Below are 23,581 nucleotides of genomic sequence, written 5' to 3' on the forward strand. Positions count from 1 at the left end.
CTCTGAACCTTTGTTTCCTCTTCGGTAAATTAAGCGGGGTTGGACTAGATGGCCTTTTGGAGGTCTCTTTAATTCCTAAATCTTTGATCTTCATCTTAAAAATGAGGACATTAAATCAAGTGATTTCTCAAGTCTCTTCCAAGTCTAGCTCTAAGTTTTGTGAACTTAGGGCTCCTTAGTGTTTGAAGTCCATTTCAGCCTCTTCTGGCCTTCTCTAGTCCCAGTGCCACTACTTCCATCATTAACACTTGGCTGGGCTAGGGCAATAGGATCCTTATTTTTTATTTCGTTAGGATCTGATCCTGTCACTCTTGAACCATCTTCCCTTGCTCCTCAGGGTTTAGCAAATAAAAGTTTAAATTGAAAGTCTAATATTCAAAGCCCCTTTAAAATATGCCACCAAACCCACCCCCCCTTGCACTTCTAAACCAAAGTCCAGGGAGGTCAAGTGATTTGCCCTGACTCTGGAAGCCTTAATTGGGTGTGGGGCCTGGAACCCTAATCACTTTGTAGTGGAAACTCCTTTGTATTTTGTTTTTATTTATTTGTCTTTGTGTTATTTCTCCCCAGGAGACTACAAGCTGTTTGAGGGCAGGGATTGTTTGTTTTCTTGTCTTTGTGTCTGTAGATCCTGTACTGCCTTAAATACTTGTTGCTTTCCAGACTTTTTAAATATTTTTTTCTTTAATAGACTCTTGCTCTACTGTACTGTGCTTCCAACCTTGTACTTATGTTTTTGCCCATGCTTTTTCTGAGCCTGGAATGTTCTTCCTTCCCTTATATTTCCTGCCATCCTTTAAATACAATTCATAAGTTCAGCCTTCAATTTTCCCTGATTTTCTCAGTTGGTATAATCTTCTTAAACTTTCGGCTTTCATTCATATATGTATGTGTGTGTATGTATTTATATAATACATGTATATAAAATAGTTTATCTGTGTGCAAATTGTATTTTCCCCAATAGCCAGCCACATATAGAGTATGCCATGCATCTGTGTATGCCCAGTGCCTAGCCATAGAATAGATACTTAATAAATGTTGGTAAATTGAATAAGGATAGGAGAGCCATCAAACTACTTTCAGGGCCTATCACAGTGCCCTATACACTACAGACTTAGAATGCATCTTTTGCTGAATTTGAATGTAAAAATCCTATGCATTTACTTGTACTACTTGTCAGTGAGAGAAAAAAAAAGTGTAATTTTAAAGGAAAAGAAGAGATTATTTTGTTTTTTGAGGATCAAAATCAGTCAGGCCACTAAGAGAGTCATTTTTCCCCAATAGAACTCTTCTTTCAGCCTGGGGGAAGGGGCTCCCTGTGTCCCATGGGCCCGGCTCCGGCTCTCCCAGTGCTTTCCAACAAGCCTTTATTTCAGCAGGCGTGTTATGTCGGGCTGCCTTCCCTGGGAACAGTAGTTGCAGGAGCTACATTTCACATGTGTTCAGGTGTTTCTCCCCTCCCCCCATTTCCCCAGAATAGCTTTTGCTTTCCTGACTAAAACTGCTTGAAAGTGCCTTTTTAAGCTTGAAACCCCATACATAAAAATTCTTCATCTATGCATACAGACACCCATGCACCCTGCAGGTCATTGGCTTGTGCTCCCTGAAATGTGGGCTGAGGTGGCTGTCTTCATCTCCCTCGAGTGGTGACCACCATTGCTCCGAGGGGGTCATACAATCAATAGCAATGGGGGGGCAGGGCTGGGCCCCAGGGGAGAATGGTTTTCTCTACACACACATACCTGAAAGCTCATTTCTAGTGTGCGCTTTAAAGTTTATACGACACGTTCCTAACGGCAACCCAAGTTGAAGCTAGGGGAACAGCTTTTATTAACCGTCGTCTATGAATGGGAAACTGAGGTTGGGAGTTTAAATACCTCAGTATTGGGGAGCAGAGTCCCCCAAGCCCTTTGTTCTCTCCCCACACCATTGTCTTCAGGGGTTCAGGAAAGGTCTGTTTGAATGAATGAATGGATCAAACATTCATTTAGCGCTTACCTGGTAGAGGTACTAGCTGAGCTTGGGGGCTGCAAATAGAAAAGGAAGACCGCCCACTCTGAAGAAGCTCCCATTCCAGTGGAGGTGACAGCCCAGAGGGAAGGGTGGCACGGCTCCAGAGTCCTAGGATGAAGGGATGTGGCTGTGGCCGGTGTAGGGATGGGCTGCCAGGCAGCATCTCCACATGGCTTGCTTCCTAGAAGGTGGCTTCTGTCCTCTGAACTGCTCTTCCCAAGACTTGAATTCAGAGTCCTGGGCTTTCTCCCTCAGGGTCTGAGGAAAGATGGTGGTTGGGGTTGCCTGGCACATGCAGTTTTGTGCCTTGCCCACAGGGTGCCCTGCCACTCTACCTAGTCTGGCCCACCTGCTTTGTTGGGTAGAAGTTGGTTAGGTATAGGTGGGGATGGCTGGCTCCTTTCTCCAATGATGTTGCCTTTCCAGATAATTGGCTGTAAGGGCAGGACTCCCTAGCAGTTCCTTCATTCGCCCTTAGCCTTGTACTAACTTAAAATTGCCACTTAGAATTTCTTTCTAAACCTTGACCTTCCGTCTTAGTATTAATCTAAGACAGAAGAGGGGCCAGGGCTGGGAAATCCAGATTCGGTGACTTCTCCAGGGGCACAAAGCTAGGAAGGATCTGAGGCTAGACTTGAACCTGAACTCCAGACCTGGTTCTCTCTCCTGTGCTACCTAGCTGCCTCTGTAACTTAGTCTTAAGAATCTTACTTTGATGCCCTGAGACGTGAAGTGGCTTTCCCAGTATGTTCCGAGGATTGGCAAGATCTCTAGTCCGGTCTCTTCTCTCTGGGCCTCAGTTTCTCCATCATAAAAACCATGAGGGATGGATGACTTGCCACCTCTGAGGCCACCTCTGTCTGCTGTAGTGTTCGGCTGCCCTTTGTCTGCCCTTCTGGATAGAGATAGGAAAGTCACTTGTACTTGTGGCAGATTTTCCCTTGACTTTTATCTCCAGAGCACAGATTTACAGCTCCAGGCTTCCCTTTGGCCACATCCTCTCTTGGGTCAGGTAGGTGTACAGAGCCTTCTGATTGGTTAATTCAGTCCAAATCCAACAACATTTAAATGCCAGCTTTGTACACTGTGCACAAGTCTTGCCCTCAAAGGAGTTTAGAAAGTAGGAGAAGGGGGAGACCTTGAACAAACAGCTTCATGTGCAGGAGTGGTTTGGAGCCTTTTGCTATTGGCCTTGCTCAGCCGGGGGCGGGATTCCCTTTTTTGACTTGCTTGATGTACAATCTGCACCCAAGTGGATCCTCAACCCCAGGGTTCTAGGTCACTCCTTCCTTACTCCTGGCCAGACAGCATTTATTTAGTTTGTGCAGTGAATGATTCGGGAATCTTGGCCTGGTTCCTAGGGGATTGGCAGACCGAGTCCTGGTTCACCTAAAGTGCTGCCCTAATTTAGGGGTGTTGAAGCTTTTTTCACTTATATCTGTGGAATTCCATCTCCTAAACACCTCACGGCCTCTTCCTGCAGGGAAGGTAGTCTAGTGGAATTATCAGAGGTCACTCAGTGGGCCATTGACTGGGCTGGGGAAACAAGGCAGCTGTTGTTTAATGTCCTGGGCCTCATCCAGCTAGTCGCCCCCACTGGAGCCACTGTTTTTCTAGGAGTGGTCCCTCACTCTGGGAGATTTATAGGAATTCTGTAGCTCAAACAAAAACTTTTTTTAATAGCCTTTCTTTTGAAATTGCCAGCTCAGCCGTTGGATAAAGGAAAGAAGATAAGTTATTGGACAAGTTAAGAAAAAAATTTACATTTTTTATTGATGAATTAATTTAGAATGTTTTTCCATGGCTACCATGATTCGTGTTCTTTCCCTCCCCTTCTCCTCCCCACTCCCGGAGCCCATGAGCAATTCCACTGGGTTTTATATGTATCATTTTCAAAACCTATTTCCATATTATTTGTAATAGAGCGGTTGTTTAGAGTCTATGTCCACAATCATATTCCCATCGAACCATGTGATCAAGCAGTTGTTTTTCTTCTGTGTTTCTGCTCCCACAGTTCTTCCTCTGGATGTGGATAGTGTTCTTTCTCCTAAGTCCCTCAGAATTGTCCTGGATCACTACATTGCCACTAGTAGAAAAGTCCATTACATTCTGTTATGCCACAGTGTATCTCTGAATACAGTGTTCTCCTGTTTCTGCTCCCTTCACTCTGCATCAGTTCCTGGATGGATAAGTCTTAATGAGGGAGGGGAAAACTAGGGACTTTAAAGCCATTTTCCTTTTTCCTGTTAAGGACCTCTATTGGGTATTTTCCCTTGTGAGTATTCTTCCTTCCAACTCTACTTGGGATTCAGCTCAATCAATAAGTTTTTCCTGATATGCCTCATCCAATTTATTCCAATAACTTCTTCTGTGCCCCCCCTTAATAACTAGGTGATTATATTTGTCTTTTCGAGTTTCACATTTAAGTTTATATCACCTAAACATAGAATATAAAGCTGGAAGGCGCCTTAAAGATCATTTCATCCATCCTCCCTGCCATTGAGGCCCAGAGAGGGGGAGAGACCTGTACTGAATATTATGTAGATAGTAAGTGGAAGAGGTGGGTTTATAGTTACAGATCAGCCCCCTCTTTTCTGTACTCTAAAGCATTCTTTGAATGCAGTAATAGTATTTGCCTGGCCCTCCTAGAGCCACTCATTTTTTTTTAAGGACATGTTATTCAGTTTATAGAGGGTGCCTTCTACTTAGACAAAAGAAGCATTGTGGTCTTAAACCCCTCTATCTTGGTCAGAAAACTGGGTCCAAATCCATGTGTCTCACTATCAATTCCTATCTCCAGACTCAATTCTTCAGAACTTGTACAATAGTGGCTTAGTTGGATGGAACATGCTTGACCTTTGCCTGTGCCCTTTTCTCTGTTAAACTAAAATGTGTTGGATTGTAAGCTCCTTGTGGGGAGGGGTTGTGACATACTTGTGTGTTTCTAAGTCTACCATCCCTCCCCCCATTCCTCAGTGCCTAGCACATTGTCTTCCTTGGACACAGTTCAATAAATATTTGTGGATGATTCAGAATAGCATTTCCTTTGAGTTGAGTCATTTTGGGAGCTGTGACAAGGAAAGAGCCCAAGTGGCTTTTTTTTTTTTTAAACTTCATACCCAGCCTGCCCATTGCTCTTTAACCCTTACTCAGATTGACTGACTATTCTGTTGCAATCCCATAAAATCCAATTAACTTGCTGGCAAGGTCACATGTGTGCTATCATTCAATTTTTTTAGTGTTTTATTTACTATGTAGTAGCTTAAGGTCTTTCTAATCAGGGCCATTCAGCCCACAGTAAAATAGACTGTCTGTTTAAGCCTCTGAGGTAGCCCCCATGTTTCAGGACTCACCAAACTATTCCATTCTAAACCCCTAACTTCTTATGGCACCGTATAAAATCTGTATGAAACATGACGCTGCAGACAGTGAGAACTGGAATTACAGGAAACTGTGTGACTCATGGTTGATTGTAATAGGATCTTGGAGAACTGCCCTACATTACAGTCTTGTCATCCCCACACCTAAACAGCCACCCTAGCTTAGCTTGTGACCTATACGGTATGTCCTGGAGCCCTGGAGATGAGGGAGGGATTAAAAAATACAGTGTTGCCATCTGAAGGAGATTGAGCCTAAAGTTAGGATTATTATACTGCTGGTGTCTTGGGTCAAGGGGCTTGAGAGAGAGAGAGAATATGAGAATTCCCCCCTTTATTATCAGAAGTTGGTCTTGGCAACTTTAAGTATGAAGTTATTGCTTTTTGCACAGCCCTATCTTTAAAGTCCAAGCTTGATGCTGTGTCATTGAAGAGAAAGGTACCTTGTTTCAGAACTGCCAGGCTTTATGCTGAATGGATGACCCCAGCCTTGCAATTAAAGTGGGCCATCTGGACTTGTCAGGGGGCTTCCCTTAGTTTCCCCATTCATTAAAAAAAGGGACATGTTGAGAGAATTCTACAAAAGCTTAGGCAGACCAGTCTCAGCAAAAAACAAATAAACTTCCCTTTTGCATATCAACTGGGGTTTCATTAGTAACTCATCAATCTCTTAAAAACTTAAGTAGGTTCCATGTTATCAAAATTTTTGGATCCTTTTCTCCTAAGTATTCAAGGGAATTAGGACTCTTAGGGTTATATATATCCAGTACCCTGAAATCACCTAATCTCACCTCTTCATTTTAAAGATGAGGTAGTTCTACCTTAGTTTAATGCGATTTATCCCAAGTCATGCAGCTACTGAATTGCAGAATCAGGACTCTATTTCTGACTGTGGAATTTCAAATTTAGTAGTCTTTCCATTGTATTATGGCTGCTTCATCAATTCTCAGATACCTGGCAATTATACTATATATAGCAATATATTTGTTACACTGTACAATAGTATATCTATTAAAATGTTATGTGTATTATTTAATACAATAGGATAGGACATATGGTATTATATTATACAGTCTAGTAAATTATATATTATTAAAATGCATATATGTTCTATACAATGTATATCTGTTAAAATGTTATATTATATATAAGATAACATAAATATTAGTGCAATTTTAGATAATTTTAATGTTTATAAACTATAACATGATTATATGTTATAATTATTTACATACATTTATATTCTCTGGAGAAAATATTTTCTTTTTATTTCAGGAACTTATGTCTTCCAGGAACTGTTCTCAGAGGGAGAATTCACTTCTGTTTTTAGCATCCACCTATAAATTGGGTTTTAAAACCAAACTGTAAATAAATGTGTGTGTAAGTTTCCTATGTGTTAACAATCAGTCTTTGTTTGTAGTTGGATTTAGTTTTAAATTATAAATCATTCTTCTTTATATGATCTCACTGTCAAGGTTTTTTTTTTGTTGTTGTTGTTGGGTTTTTTTCTTACCTAAACAGAAATTATAATTATGGTACTTGGGGTAGGAGACAGCAATATAGAAGAGCACTGAAGAGCATCTGTCTTGAGTCCCAGGAGAAATGAACCAGATGGTCCCCAGATTGAACCTTAGGAAACCCCTGAGCTACTGGATCATGAATAAGGGAGCTGAAAAGGGATCATAGAAATCTTTGAATTGATCTTTCATTTTACATTTAGGGAAAGCTTGAGAAATTGGTATTGGTAGGGAAATTTGGATTTAAATAGATAAGCATTCTTTCTGATTCATTTATAATTTCAGCTCCATGTGGATTTTCTTTCTTTTTTTAAAAGGCACATACAGAGTTCAGAAATATGAATTATTGACCCAGCATCACACAGGTAGTAATAAGTTGAAGAGGGAGGGAGGATTTGAATGCAGAATTTTTAATTCCAGATCCTGTGCTTTCTCCACTGCATCTGCAGGTTTTAGCAGAACTAAGGCTCCTGACCATTCATTCCTTCCTTGCTAAAATTTCAGCATTAGATGCAACCTTAATGGCCACCTACTCCAGCTAGGTTTCTTTATGTGTTGCAGAGAACAAATACTACCTTGAAAGCTGTTTTGAAATTGTAATAGTACTTTGGGTTGGAAGTCATTAGGCTTGAGTTTGAATCTACCCTGCCATTTATTAGCTATAGAACCTTGGACAAATCATTTTCTTTCTCTAGCCCATAGTTTCCTCATCTATGAACTGAGGGTTGTGGCCTAGGATGGTCTTCTCCACACTTGGAGCAGATGTTTTGAGATCTTAGTAAATGACAGCTGAAAGGCTGATAAAATAAACCCGCTTGAACAGTGCTGTGAGTTCTAAAGATTGTTGGCTTACACGCCAAGGGACTAGGAAAATCAGCCAAGAACACTGACATTCACTGTTCAGTCTTAGTTATTTAACACTCACAAAGGATTCTTAAGTTTTCGCTTTTTTAAAAGGGGGGAGGAAGAGAAGCAAGTGGGTGTGTGTTTAAAGTAAAAGCAGTCAGTCTGCACGAGATGACCATATTTGAATATTTTGAGAGAATTGCTGTTTGATTAGAGATTGGATAGGATTACCTCTAGGAATCCTTCCAACATGGAGTATCTATGATTCTGGGATCTGTTTTTGGTCCTTTCCTTGAATAATTACCCATAATTGTCCCATATTTTGGTTCATAGTATTTTGTGGGTCAAATGTTATGACTAGACATAGGCAATTATTGTATACTACCTTATGATGTCTTTGTTCCCATCAAGTTCTTTTAGGCCCTAAATATAGACTCTCTCGAGTGATAAAACATAGAGATGGATTCTCAGAGTTGAAAGAGATCTCAAAGGTCAACTCTTCTAAGTCATGCCCAAAGCATTTGTTCCTTCCACGGTGATAGATATTCCTTCTATCAGATGACCTGATGGCTGGCCATCTAGCCTCTGCTTTTAGACTTCCAAAGATGGGGAATTTACAACTTTTCCAGTGCAACCTGTTCTACTTGAAGGTTTGTGAAGCACTTAGATATATTATCTCAGTTAATCTTCACAACAACTGTGAGAGATAGGTGCTATTACCCCCCTTTCACAGATGAGGAAACAGGCAAAGTTGCCCTCTATGACATAGCTGGTGTCTGAGGCAGAATTTCATTTCAGGTGTTCTCTTTCTAAGTCTAGGTCTGAGTTTCTTTATACATAATATGAGGGGACTGGACTCAGTGGCTCCAGGTTCCTATATAATGTTATGATCTTTCAGTGGATCCTTCTGTGACACTGTTTTCAGACCCTTCCTTATCTCCTTCTCTGGACATACTCTAGAACTGACCCTTCCTTATCTCCTTCTCTGGACATGCTCTAGAACCTCTCTGTGCCTGGAGTTCTTGTAGGGGAAAAATTTACATCCTTATTTTCCTTTGTTTTGTACATTTTATAATATTTAAAATATCATATTTAAAACATTTTGAGAAGGGGTTCTATCCATCCAGAAAGTTCATGACACAAAAAAAGCTAAGAATCCTTGACTGTAGCTAATTTTCTTTCTAAAATGGGACACCAAAAAGTAGGCATACTAGTATGGACTTTGTCTGATCAGCATATGGTGGGATTAACACTGTCCCCTTTCTGATATAGTGGAAAGAACTTTAGAATTGGAATCAGGAAGATTAATGGGTTTAAATCCTACCTTTCATTCTCATTAGCAATGTGAATTTGGGAAAGACAATTAACCTCTGATCTTCAGTTTCTTCCTCTTTAATAGTAAGAATTATTAAATAATAATTATGGGGGTAATAATACCTATACTGCCTATATCGAACAGTGTTGATGTGAGGATCAAATGAGATAATGCATGTAAGGTTCCATTTAAGGAGAGGGAACAGGACCAGTTCTCATTATTTCCTTATCCCTTCCACCTTCTTTATAGCTTTTTTTTTTTCCAGTGTTGCCCTCTCCCTTAGATTGTAAGTTCTGTTAAGGCTTGGAGTCTTTCTTTTTCATATTTGTATCTCCAGCACTTAGCACAATGCCTGACAAAATAGTAAGGGCTTAATAAATGTTCATTGACTATTGACCATCTATGCCTCCCTCCAAGACAAGATAAAAACATTTAATAGAACCTAGATAAGGACAGAAACTTATAGGACTACACTAGAAACTTTCTACTAGGTTTACAGAGATTTGTTGATTATCAGCCTTTGAGTTTGGTCAACTTATTCTGAACTCTACCTAACTGTGCTACCATCTATGATTTCTCCATCTGTCCACCAAGATGTCAAATGCCTTTTTGAAATCTAGACATACTGTACATTTTATATTTCCCTGGTCTAGACCAATAATCCGGACTAAAAAAGGAAAGACATGTTCAAGGAATATATTAACTTCTACTGATCCCCCAGTCTCTTCTGTCACTAACTGCTAACTATCTCTTTAATCTGTTCTAGATAATGAGGAATTGATGTCTCACTCAGCAGTCTCTGTGTATATCCACCTTCTCATTTTTGAAAATTGAAACAGCTTTTTGTCTGTAGTCTAGTACCATTTTCCCCAGTTTCCTTTTTTTTTTGTCAAAAAACAGCATCATAGCAATAGAATTGTTTTTTTCAATCATCTTGGGATATAACTTGACTGGTCCTGGTGAAATAATTATACATTAAGGATAGCTAGATGCTTTCTTACTATCACATCACCAAGTAGGTTTTCAATTCCTTGGTGACTGTTTTTGTGCTGTTCTGCCAACTTCAAAAGTCATTCTCCTTATAGAAGAAAGCAGAAGCAAAAAAGGAGTTTGAATAGGTTAGCTTCTCTCCCTCAACCCACAGCTCATCTTGAAATTCCTGACAAAACAGTACTCCTCTTGTAATATGTCTTTTGATACTAGCCTTCTTGCTATTCCTCACCCAAGAAACGCCGCATCACCTGACTGGGCATTTTCATTGGCTATTCCCCAGGTCTGGGATGCTTCTCTGCCTCCTGGCTTCTCATTTCTTGTTTTGATTATCCTCCTAATTGTTGTCATTTCTATCCAACTTATCCTACATAATTTGATCTGTCTATTTGTATGCTGCTTCTCCTGTTAGACTGGGAGCTCCAACCCCTACCATCACCCACTTTTTAAGTCTTAGATCACAAAATTCTATAAATCTTATGCATGGAATCTGACATATGCTCTTTTAAGGTCTAGGACACATGCCAGTCTCTACTTGCTATTCTCCCTCATCACAGACTCTTCAGATTTTGTGGCCACTGCATTCCTAGGTTTTGGTTGTTCCTAGTTTGCTCACCACTTCTTTCTTATCAGAATCAGGTCTTATCTACAAGTAAAAATCTTCCTTGACTGTTCTGCTTTTAGAAAAAGTACTCTGGCAGATAACAGTTGAAAGGGTTTTTTTTTTTTTAAACACTTCTATCTACTAATCCACAGTGTTTTCTTATTTGCCATTAGGGCAGTTTTTCAATCACTCATTTTTTTCCTCTGGCCTATCTCCTATCTATTGAAAAGAGGAAGGAAGGAAGAAAAACAGAACCCCCTATATCACATAAGTATAGCAAGTCAAAACAAATTCCGAATTTGGACATATCAAAAAAAGCATTTATTTTTCTGCATATTATTAGTTCATTTCTTCATTATGAAATAGGCATTGTGTTTCTTTATTATTCCTGGGGAATCATGATTGATCATTTCATTGTTCAGACTTCTTAAGTCTTTAAAAATTATTCATTTTTTGTAATATTAACATTTTAAATTGTTTTCCTGGTTCTGCTCATCTTACTCTACATCATTTCACATAAGTCTTCCCATGTCTCTTTGAAACTATCTTTTCCTTACATTTCTTATAGCATAGTGAAGGGGAACATGTTCCATTTCCTTCCATGATGTAATGTATATATCCCATTCCCTTCACATGCTGCAAATTGTTCCTCATTCATATAATTTTTTAAAATCCTTTTTTAAAACAACTTTCTCTTTTGTCTTAGAATCATTACTGAGTATCAGTTCCAAGGCAGGAGAGAGGTAAGGGCTAGGCAATGGGGGTTAAGTGACTTGCTCAGGATCACACAGGGAGGAAGTGTCCAGCCAGATTTGAACCTAGGACCCCCCATCTCTGGCCATGGTGCTCAATCCACTGAGTCACATAGATGCTCCCTTATATAATGTTTAAACAAGTTTTCAAAGTATTTTATAATTGTAATATCACACAAGCTTCACTACAACTGGCATGTTCTAGTGTAAAGTGTTAAAGGACCTGAATTTCAATTCTTGCCTTGTGACCTTGGACAAGGCAACCTATCTGAGCCTCAGTTTACTCATCTGTAAAATGAGAGTCTTAGCCATACACTGACCCATTTCCTATAGCTCTAAATATTAGATACTCCTAGAATATCTTTAAGAGTTGGCAGAGTGAAGGTTTTGCTTAGCCATAGCATGGAAAGAATATTCAGCAAGAACACAGCGGTGGTTCCTTTGGGCCCAGCTTCCTTGCCTTTGGGTTGATCCTGTTAGTGCCAGAATCAGGAGCCTGAGGGAGGAGCCAGTCTTTTTATGGGCTAGCTTTTGCACTTAGGCCACCGGAAACTAAGTCAGTTGTACAGACAGATCTTAGTCCCCTGAACCAATTTAAGGCTAAAGGGTGGTTTCAAATAACTTTTAAGGAAAAAATGAGGCTGGCCTATAAAGAAAAAAACTAGGCTTGTCTGTGAGCCCAGAGTTAATCAGTCCTACCATACCAGCTAAGAACAATTCATTTCTGAATTAGATTTTCATTGGTTGGAATTGTCAAGTCTTATTCTCATTCATACACCATTTCTTTTCCTCGCCTTTCTTTAAACATAGATATTACTCTATAATTCACATAGTATTTATAGACTTCCTTATATTGTAGTCACATCTGCTTCATTTCACTAATTGGATTATTAATGTCTGGAGGGAAAGTCCCCAGTTTACAATTAAATATTTGCCTTGGCCAATGGTGCCTTGTACATAATAGGCACATAATAAGTCCTAGTTAAATGAAGATGGCTTGAATTTGTTCTTTAGAGCAGGCCTATGGTCATTGGAGAAGAAAGGTGCAGAAAGATGTACTTAAATTTGATGTAAATGAAAACATCCCGAAGTGGAATGGGCATCTTCATTAGTGATGAGCTCCCTATTGGAAGGATACTTTCTGTTTATGAATGGATTGGATCAGATGACCTCGTAGGTGCTTTACCAAACTAATTCTGTGAATGAATGACATGAAGCTAGATCAGAGTAGAGGCCAAGTATATTCTCTCCCTCATCATCCATCTTGAATCTCTGACGATCTCAAGGTACAGGATTTTAAAGATATTTCAGATCAGATTGAGCAAAGTGAACACAATAAATATGATCTTGGGTAGGTTAGGAGCCAGACTTGTGATTTCATTGACAGAAGGGACTCTAGTGAGGAAATCTGTCTCTTCCAACACCGGTTGGTCTTCTGTCATTTATAGTCAGAATTGTCTAGAGCAGAAGTATCAGTCCCCTGGGGTAACACTACTTCTAGTAGGCTCAAACCAGATTAACATGCAATTGGACATTTAACAAGATCAGTAAAAATACAATAGAATGTAGATGAAGCGACTGAACAGTTGCACTGCTAGCAGGTGTTTTTCTAAGTCTTGTGGTGCTGCTGGGATCCTTACTCAGAGTTTAGTGGGCCCCCTCCTTCCTATCAGAGCAGGACACCCCCAGTTTAGAGCACTGAGAGTTTCAGTGAGGGCCAGATCTTTCTGACCTGGAGACTTTCCATCCTCTCTGCCACATTGCCTCCCCAATGGGATCCAAAGAGATCATTTACATATCATTTACTTTTCCTATTCTTGGTGAAAATAGTTCTCATGCAAAAGAACATGGAAATTACTATTAACTTACCTGGTGTGAAAACCTAGATCTTTATGAAGTGGCTTTGCCCCAAGTCTTTTCTCTAGGTGATTCTGTCAGTGTCAGTACCTTCCCTTCCCCCATGAGAGAGGAAGGAAACTATTTGAAAAGGGGGAAGGGTATGGCTGTGGAAGGGAGTCTAGATTACTCAAGTAGGAAGTGCTTATCTGTTCCTGGTTGCTTAAGAGGAGGTTTCATCTAAGTAGCTTATATATATGTAGCTTCTGCTGCCACCCAGGTCTGAAGAAAAACTTCCTTCTTCCCTTTAGATGGATGATGACTCCTTGCTTTCCCTTTCTAGGGTATGAATTGAAAGCCTTGGAACTGGAAGTCTTGGCTATTTCCATTTTCTTCTTTGGCGCAGCAACCCAGTATGGATTGCTGCTGAGCACTGACATTGAGCTATTGTATATTATTGTGTGGTAGCCTGGTAAAGAGGGGAAGGGGCCCTGCAATGTATTTTGTGGGGTTTTTTGTTTTTAATATTTGGCCACAGAAACCAAAAAGCCTGGTATTGCAAATGGAGAATTTGTTTGGAGTTAGAAAGACCCAAGTGCTAATCCTGTTCCTGATATCTTTTTCTGACTCTTTTAACCTCTCAGTAATCCTTTGCAACACTTAAGACTTGAAGTTGCATTAGGAGAGGGAATTTCCTCTTTCAGAAATTCCCTCTCCTGATGAAATCACTGTACTTCACACAGTTGATGGTGAAGTTAAATGTGTGCAAAGAACTTTGCAAATTTAAAAAATTGCTTTGTTAAATGAATAATATACAAATGAATGAATGAAAAGATTGAGTGCTTCCTCTGCAACAAGCTGGGGCAAGAATAGAAAATTGAAGGAGCCAGCTCTCTTTCTAATGAGAAAGTCAATACTACTGGAGCTTTCAGCTCTCATACAGTTGAGTAAATACCCTGAATTCTTATTCAAAATGACACTGTGAGTTGATTGGATTTTAAAAAATAATTACAGTTAATAACACGTTACACAAGCATTGCAGTAGGGAAGCTGTGGGGTTTCTACTAAGCTTACTGCAGTGTTTAAGGATTTGAGAGTAATTTTAAGTGGGGCAGCCACTTATATTTATAAGTTCTTAGTACACAGTAGGCACTTCATAAAGGCTTCCTTCTTCCCTACCTCTCCCCCTTTTCTCTGGATGTTCTTCACCTTATCAGAGGGTCGTCCAGGTCTCCTCTCTGTCTTAAGGACTATTCATGGTCTGAAGGTTGATGTCCTCTGGTCTCTGAGGCCCTTTCCAGCTTTAACAAGCCAATGATTCTGGATGCCTTCTCTGTGCTCCTACTTTGCTTCTTCATTGCCCATTTATTATTTATGATGGAATCCTTTCCATTGGGTTTTGGATAAGAGAGTAGATTAGCTATTTCCTAACCTTCATTCTGCTGCTGTTATAACTCATACTGGGCAGTGAAGGCTCCTTAATGAGATTAAAGCAAGGGGTTGGTTTGGGCAATTTGATCCCAATTAATAAGTAACATTTAATTGGATAGGCATGATCTTAGGAGAGAGTGATGGATTCCAGCTGCAAAGGATTTTGATTTCCTGAACCAGACGAGAACTTAATAAGGAGAATTAGCTTTGTGCTGTTATTTCTTGGGTCCTGGTAGAATCTATTGCTGTTTAGAAAGGAGCCACTTATAAAATAAAAGAGAACTTCTTGTGATTTTAATTATAGCATCACTCTGATCCTTGTAGTTATGACTGTGATGAGTGGACCGCTTGGTTAGGATCTGGATCCGGATTACTTTTGAGGCTTAATAGCTTTTGAGACAGAGACAAAAAACCAAAAAAGTTAACTCTGAGCAATAGTTCATCCATTTCTAAAACCATACAGTAATATTTGCACTACCTCATAGAATTGTATCTTTAAAACACTATAGGAGGGGGTATCTAGGTGGCTCAGTGGATTGAGAGCCAGGCCTAGAGACAGAAAGTCCTGGGTTCAAATGTGACCTTAGACACTTCCTAGCTGTGTGATCCTGGGCAAGTCACTTAACCCTCATTGCCTAGCCTCACCACTCTTCTGCCTTGGAACCAATAACCAGTATTGATTCTAAGATGGAAGGTAAGGATTATTTAAAGAAAAAAACACTATAGGAAAAGGGGGTCAGCTAGGTGGCTCTTTAGATTGACAGCCAGGCCTAGGAATGGTGGGAAGGTCTTGGGTTCAAGTGTGGCCTCAGGCACTTCCTATAAGGCCCTGGGCACAAGTCACATAACTCCTTTTGCCCAGCCTCTTCTGTCTTCTGGGATAGAAGGTAAGGGTCAATGTATTATTATTGATTTGTTGAATCTCTGAGATTCTCCAAGTTGAATTCCTTTTCTGCAAAAATCTTCTGGTCCTTAATAAAGGATATGTCCTGGTTATGATGGAAGGAAGAAAGAGAGGGAGGGAGGGCCGTACTCTGTCCTGGGTACTATGCTAAGTGCTTTTCAAAAGTTATCTTATTTGATCCTCATGGGTCTGTGGCCCACAGAGGAGGAATGACTGCCCTATAGGATTTTGAATAAGTCACTTAGGCCTCACTTGCTAGATCAACCAAATATTGATGTTGGAGCCAATATCAATCAACCAAGATCCTTTGACAAGATCAGGAGGGAACAGGCATACTGCTTCATGTTCCACTTGGGGATATCGAGGGTTCATAGACACTGCAACAAGGGGACAAGGGATCCCCTCTGCAGCAATCCTGGCAAGGAAGACCTCCAAAAAAGGGAAAACCAGCCATTTCTTAATGTTGTTGGTTCTACTTTGGGATAATTCTTATTTTTGTGAGTCTTTTCCTTTCTTGGACCAGGCTTATAGGAGGTGCCTAAAGTTTTTTTCATTTGTTCATTCTCCAGTTCTTTTAGGATCAATTCTGTGAGCTTTATATGAGGCATGCATTTTATATGCAAAGCATGGGGAACTAAAGACAAAAATGTTAAGAAGATTTTCTTTTCCAAGCTCTGATTAGCCTGTGGACTTGAGGTGGGGGGGTAGGTTTGAGGGGAAGGGGTGGGCACCAGAAGAAGTTTTAAGACTGGGGGGCAAAGGGGAAGAAATTTAGAGAAAGAGAGAGAGATGTTTATTTCCTGGAAAGCAGAGAGAACATGGAGGATAGGAAATAATGAAAGGCATAGATGGGGCTACTTCCAAAGCCATCCTGATCATGCTTTTCTTCTTCTAGGTTGACCAGTATCTCTATCACATGCGTCTCTCAGATGAAACTCTTCAAGAGGTCTCTAAGCGGTTCCGAAAGGAGATGGAGAAAGGGCTTGGGGCTGACACTCACCCCACGGCCTCTGTGAAAATGCTGCCCACTTTTGTGAGGTCCACTCCCGATGGAACAGGTAAGGAAGGAGCTGAAGAATGGAAAGATGGGGCTGCTTCTTGTGTACTCTGTAATGGGGAATTAGTCTAGAGTGTTGTTTTTTTTTTCCTTGAGCAGATGAGTTAGGAATATCTTCTATAATAAGGAATTTTCCATTCAGTCAGTGTGGAGACTTTGGCTTTAGTCACTGGCTCACTAAGTGTGTTTATCCCTGGGTTTGCATAAAATGACATAAAGTTAATGAAATCTCTGAAGCATTACTTACACAAGAGGTTCATCTTGGATTCCATTCAAGGCTCAGAAGTAATTAAAAAGAACCTGCTTTTTCACAGGATAGACAGCTTGGTATGGTAGAAAGAGCATTGGATTTGGAGACCTGGGTTTGAATTTCCGTTTCCTCCAAAATGAGTAGGTTAGCCTGACAGATCTTTAAGTACCTTCACAATTCTGAAAGCTGCGATTCTGTCTCCAAGGCCATCTATAAAACTGTGCTTTGGGACATGACCTCTGCCGGCCCTTTCAGCTCTGAACCTGCTATCTTTATTTTGTTGATTTAACAAAAGCCATTTGTGGGCTCTGATCCTGGGGGAAAATAGTCTAGGAAGACGTGGTGTACTTTTCTTATTTGAAGGTATATTTCTACCAAGCATTCCTTAACCCTGCAGTGTTTGTTTAAGTCTCTGATGTCTGATTGTGTGCTTTTAAAGGATGGGGTTCTGTACTTTGTACAATGACATATGCAAGGAAGGGCTCTGAACGTCTTGACCTACAATATTTAATACTCACGAAATCACAAAGTTTAAAGCTAGGAAGGATGTTAGTTTTTTGTCTACCCTGTAAACTTCTCTTCATTTCTGTCTTCCCTCTTCTCTCAAAAAAATTACAGATGAGGAAGCTTCATTTAAGCCCATAGAATTTCAGTGAGCTTACTCAAAGTTTAGTTAAATAGCAGGGTCATCATTCTAACCTATGGTAGCAGAGTGGGTAGAATATGTGATTTGGGGGGATTGGAAGACCTAGATTTGATTCCCACCTTGAGAAACTTTATTAGCTGTGTAATCTGAGCCTATCACTTAATCTTGCACAATTTTCCCTACTGTAGAATAATGGGGAATAATAATAGCATCTAATGGGAATAGTAATAGTACCTAATCTCACTGGGTTATTGGGAGAATAAAATGAATGGTGCTTTTCAACTTCAAAACACTATTTAAATAAATAAATATTAAATACTCCACTTCCTTGTTCTTTCCGCAGATCATCTGTCTGGCTGCTTATCTTGTGCTTTCTCTGTCTCTTTCCTCCTTCCGTCTCCCATGTCCATTTTCTCTTGTCTCTCGCTCTCAGCTAGCATTTCTAGAGCACTTTAAGGTTTGCAAAGCAATATACTTTATCTCACTTTGCTGTCTGTCATCTGCTCCCCACTGTACCCACAAACTAGGAATTAACATCAGGACCTTGGGCTTAAACAGGGTGGGGAGCCAATCACCTCATTACTGAGCCTGTCCTTTCCCCTCCCACCAACACATGCTTTTTGCTTTCTCAGTCAGTGGGAGAGCAGGGCGCCTGAGGCTGCCTCCCACAGCCTTCTCAGACAGAAATTTCAAGGCTTTTCTGTCCGCTTCCTGCTCTTCCAGAAACTTGGGCATCGAATGTATGAACAGGTGGCTTCCAAGTTTCCTCTTTATAAATTCTGATTTGCACCTTTTAAATGAAGTGAGGTTTTCAAAGGGATATTATTTACTTTTGGCTGCTGGTTTACATCATCCATCTGGAGGACAATGTCACAAGAGAACACACTGGAGTCTGTCTGTGCCTGAAGTACAGCTATGTGGCAGGCCTCTTTTACTCCCTAGATCTGTTTCCTCACCTATAAAGGGAAACTGATTCTTTATTGTGTGGATTGGCCAATAATAGTATCTAGTTAGAGTGAGCAATTACAGGGGTTTGCAGTATTTTTTCTGGTTTCTTTGGGCCTCATGTCTGAAAGTAGTGATTTAAGACATTGTTTGTACTTAGAAGTATCATAAGAAGTTATTTGAAAAATGATAGTTACTTCTCTGAAAAACTTGTATTCTAATGGAATTATGTTCATTTATTATTTTTTCATTGTTTGAAAATCCTTTATGTATTGGTTCCTAGGCAGAAGAGGGTTAAGAGACTTGTCCAGAGTCACATAGGGGGGGAGTATTTGGGGCCAGATTTGAACCCAGGATCTTCTGTCTCCTGGACCTGGCTCTCCATCCACTGAGCCACCTCGTTGCCCCCTGATACTAAGGTTTGCAAAATTACTTACATTGATCCTCCCAATTACCTTGTAAAGAGGTAATCTTATTATCTCCATTTTACAAAGAAGGAAACTGAGGCAGAGAAGTTAAATGACTGCTCAGGGTCATACAGTAAGTATCTGAGGAAGGATTTGAATTCAGTTCTTCCTGCCTCCCAGTTGTATATCCTATCCACTATACCATGTAGCATTAAAGAAGATATTGAGGTTATTTGAGGAGGGAGAGGTTGGTGCCAGGTGGTTGGATTCTGGGAGACTTCATGAAAGAGGTGACACCTTACCTGAGACTTGAAGGAAAAGAAGTATTTCAATAGATAAATAAGGAAGATGGTATGTTTTAGGTATGAGGGATGGACTATCTGAATGTAGAAAAGTAGAAGATAATTACAAAATCATAGACCGAGAGCTGGAATGGACCATCTAGCTTAATCTTATTTTACAGGTGAGGAAATGAGGCTTAGAAAGAGGTATTGAGTGGGCAGGATGAAATTGAGGAATAGTTAGAAGTCCATCTTTACTAGAACATAAAGGAAGTGAAAGGAGAAATAGTATTAAATAGAGCTGGAAAATTAGACTGGAACCTGATTACCTGAGGCTTCACAATTCAGATTAAGAAGGAAACAGATTAAGTTAGAAAAATGACTCAGTAGATAAAGCGCCCAGTCTCCTGGAGTCAGGAAGATTTATCTTCCTGAGTTCAAATCTAGTCTTAGACATTTACTACCTGTATGACATCCTGGGCAAGTCACCTAACTAACCCTATTATTGGCCTCCTTTTCCTCATCTATATGGCATCTTTGCCAAGAAAACCCCTAAATGGAATCACAAAGAGTAGGACATGACAAAGGATTTTTCATCGGTGCAGTGCTGTGGCCAGACCTTTTTTTTCTCCCTGTGGAGGATAAATCCAGGAGACTAGCTAATTATGATAAAGCCTATAGAGGATGATGGCCTGAACTAGAGTGGTAGTGACCATATGAGTAGAGAGAAAGGGATAAGAGAGATGTAGGATTTGGCTACAGTGCGAAAGGAGTACGGGAAGAAGCAGATGGTAGCATAAATTATTTCTGATGGAAGTCATCCAGATGGAGAAATTTGTCTAGAGTTCACAGAAAGGTGAGACCAGAGGGAAAATTTTTTTAAAAATTGCAGATATTTAGGATCTTAAGATTGAGGGGAAGGATCTTAGGAAGTCATCTAGTCCAACTCATTCATTTTACAGTTAAGGAAACTTAAGGCTTAAAGAGATTCAGTGACTTGCTCATATTGGCAGAACTAGTAGAGAGAGGATTTATTTGGAGAGGAGCACATTTATTCTTACCACTATGTTCCTTGTTAGCTCTCAAAAGTACAATTTGCTTGTGCCATACTTTTTTGCAAAAAAAATCTTTTATTGATATATTGTTTTTGTATCACCTTCATTTCTAAATATTTACCTTCTCCCTTCCCAGCTAGTGAGATCCCTTACAAAAAAGATTAACCAAAAAAACAGACACACACACAGAGAGAGAGAGAGAGAGAGAGAGAGAGAGAGAGAGAGAGAGAGAGAGAGAGAGAGAGAGAGAGAGGCTTTCATCAAAAAAGAATTCATCAAAACTAGCAAAACTACTACTATACCTAACAGCATATGAAATAGTCTATGTGATGGGTCCCATACTTCTGCCCAAAAAAGAGAAGATAATTTTTCTCAACTTTTCTCAGAGGCTTTTTTTGTTGTTATTACACAGCATGTGGTTTTTGTCCATGTTTTTTTGTTCTTTCTGTTTACCTTATTGGAATCACTTTTCCTGGTTCTACTTTATTCTGCATCAATTCATATAGAAGGCTTCTGCCTCTGAGTTCTTTACATTATCCCAAAGGCACAATGATATTCAACTATTTTATATTAATATTAATCTAGACTTTTGATATTTATTTTAATTAATATTTTATTACTATCTAAGATCCTATATCCTATTCTAGTCATTTTTTTTTACAATTTGTTTACCTGTTACTCAAATCATTGGGCATCTTACTTTGTTTCCAGCTTTTTGTGGTTAATGTTTTAGTGTATACTGGCCTTTGGTCTATGACCTATAGGTCATACCTAGCAGAAGGATCTTTAGGTCAAAAGATCCATGTCTATTGACATTTTGTTCTGTCTTTTCTCTCTCTCTCTCTCTCTCTCTCTCTCTCTCTCTCTCTCTCTCTCTCTCTCTCTCTCTCTCTCTCTCTCTCTCTCTTTCTCTCTCTCTCTCTCTCTCTTCCCCTTTCCCTCCCTCCCTCTCTCCCTCCCTCCCTCCCCTTAAAATCACTACTGGGTATTGGTTCCAAGGCAAAACTGGTTAGGGCTAGGCAATGGGGGTTAAGTGACTTGCCCAGGGTCACCCAGCTCGGAAGTGTCTGAGGCCAGATTTGAACCTAGGATCTCTCAGTCTCTAGGTCTGGCTCTCAATTCACTGAGCCACCCAGCTGCCCCCTCTTTTTTTCTTTCATAAAGCAAATTGTTTTCCAGCATGGTAAGGTGGGCTCACAGTTCTACCAACAGTGTATTACTGTGCTTCTTTTCCTGCAGCCTTCCAATGTTGATTATTTCCATATTTTGTCATTTTTGCCACTCCTGGGCATGGTCTGGTAATTTCAAAAAGACTTCATCATTAACAAACTTTAGGCCTTTGAGATAGGTCCCATAAGAAGTAGTCTTAACCTCACTGAAATTTGCATCTGAAGACTAGCTAGTAGAGGGCAAGTCAGGACAGCAGCATTTTTCTGTTGCTTGGGGTGTTGGCTCTAAAAGAACATCAAATATCAAATAATCATAAATGATCAGTTCATGCCCTACTTTGCATATGTGTGGGGTCTGTGCCAACCCTGGAAATCTGTTTCCTGAGAGCAGCAAATCCTTCCTTAAACTAGAGGAGGGAGAGGGCTGTGTTTGTGCCAGTGCCAAAGGTCTCTATAGTCAGCAACCTGTAGTGAATTCAGTTCATAAATCTCCTGTGCAGGGGATGGGGAGCTCATTATTTTAGCCTGTTGCATTTCAGAATAGTAATTTATGGGAAGTTTTTCCTTGGAATCTACCTATCCCATCTCCTAAGATTAGATTTAGATAGGTAAAGACTTATTTTTCTGAGTCTAAATATAGCCTCAGCCATTTATTAGCTGTGTGATCTAGTGCACATCACTTGACTCCATTTGCCTCAGTTTCCTCTTCTGTCAAATGAAGTGGAGAAGGAAATGTCAAATCTCTTCAGTATTTGCCTATAAAACCCTCCAAAATGGCATGAATGGAGAGTTGGACGTGGCCAGATTCAAAACCTCTGCTTTGGATTGACTAGAAAATAGCTTCATAATATTAAAAGTTAGCGATTCTTGCTGACGGTACTCCGGTGGAACGAGTTTGGATAAAAATGACAAAATGTCAGAATTACGGAAGCAAGATTGATTTTTCCCTATGGAAGTAGGTTACCAAAAAATATCAGTTTTGTATCATTCCTCCATGAGAAGCACCACCATATAACATCAGTGAAAAATCTATCAGCGATCTAGTTGCTTGGTCAGGCTTGGAAACAAGAAGCTTCATGGTAGCTCACTCCTCAGCCAACGTTGCGCAGGTAACATCTCGTCGCATTTCGCGTCGCCCTGAAGGCTTGCTGTGCCACCATCTTGTTTTGTCCTCCTAAATCTCCTGAAGTCCCACACTGTAGCGTGGAAGCCTCAGGATGATGGATTTTGAACATTGTAACATTTCAAAGATCATCCCTGATGGCATTGTGATCTGTCTGTGTGGGGACGTGGCGTGGCATAGTGGAATGAATGCTCAAGCCTTCAAATCTCCACTTTTGGAAATTCCTTAGATGTTTGATGGTGGGCAGATTACTTAGTTTCTTTGAAACATAATTTCCCTCTTGTTAAAGTGGTGATAAAAATGTTAGTCATTATTATAATTATTAATATTGAGGAAGGATTGCTTATGCCAAGAAAACCCCAGGCTCTTGGAGGAGTATTGAAGTCTATCTCTCTAACCAGATTGTTAGGAAGGAGGCTACTTCCTAGTCTAGGGTTGTGGGGAATAGTTAAGTTAAAAGATGATGGTTAGAGAAATGAGAATCAAAGGGATTATAGCTGACACTTATATGGTGCTTTACTATTTACAAAGCATTATTATCCCAGTTGGGTTCTCACAGCAGTCCAGTTAGTTTGAGAAAGTTGGTCCCTAGAAGATGAATAACTTGCCCCAAGATCACACAGCTAAGAAAGTGACTGATAGGATTTAGGGAGTCCTTTCTGCCTTCCAGTCCCCCACTGAATTCCCAATGCTAGGCTGCTTCTAAGGGAGGATTGCTGGGGTACTTTGTGGCTGCTGGGGCAGCCGGAGAGGGGGACAATAAAAGAACGTAAAGTAAGGCCTTGGCCCCTGCCTTCAAGAGTTTTTCTGGTTACTGGGAAAATAAGACTTAAACAAATAAAACTGTCAGGACAAAACAGGATTGTTTGGTGCAAGTAATAGATGATGAAGTGAAACTAGGTACATATGGTCTGTTGTGGTTAGGGAAGCAATAAAATAGGTAATTGAAGAATGGACTTATCTTGGCTGCTACCCTTTAATTATGCCAACAAATCCCAATAAGGTTACTAAGATGATCTGTCAGGAGTTAGCCCCCATGTGTAACATAATTGTGAACCCAGGA

The 23,581-nt window shown here is 40.1% G+C and overlaps 1 protein-coding gene across 2 annotated transcripts in view; it reads left to right on the forward strand.

The window, feature by feature from the left end:
* The window catches only part of LOC100032849 (hexokinase-2), a 90,300-nt gene that overhangs the window by 16,706 nt on the left and 50,013 nt on the right, over window positions 1-23,581 (forward strand). For both annotated transcript variants that reach the window (XM_007476316.3, XM_001381740.4), the window contains exon 2: window positions 16,481-16,643. In XM_007476316.3, coding sequence (XP_007476378.1) covers window positions 16,481-16,643 — 163 coding nt within the window. The remainder of the gene's footprint in view (window positions 1-16,480; window positions 16,644-23,581) is intronic.

Source organism: Monodelphis domestica, chromosome 1, assembly GCF_027887165.1.
Source record: "Monodelphis domestica isolate mMonDom1 chromosome 1, mMonDom1.pri, whole genome shotgun sequence".
Classification (NCBI taxonomy): Eukaryota; Metazoa; Chordata; class Mammalia; order Didelphimorphia; family Didelphidae; genus Monodelphis; species Monodelphis domestica.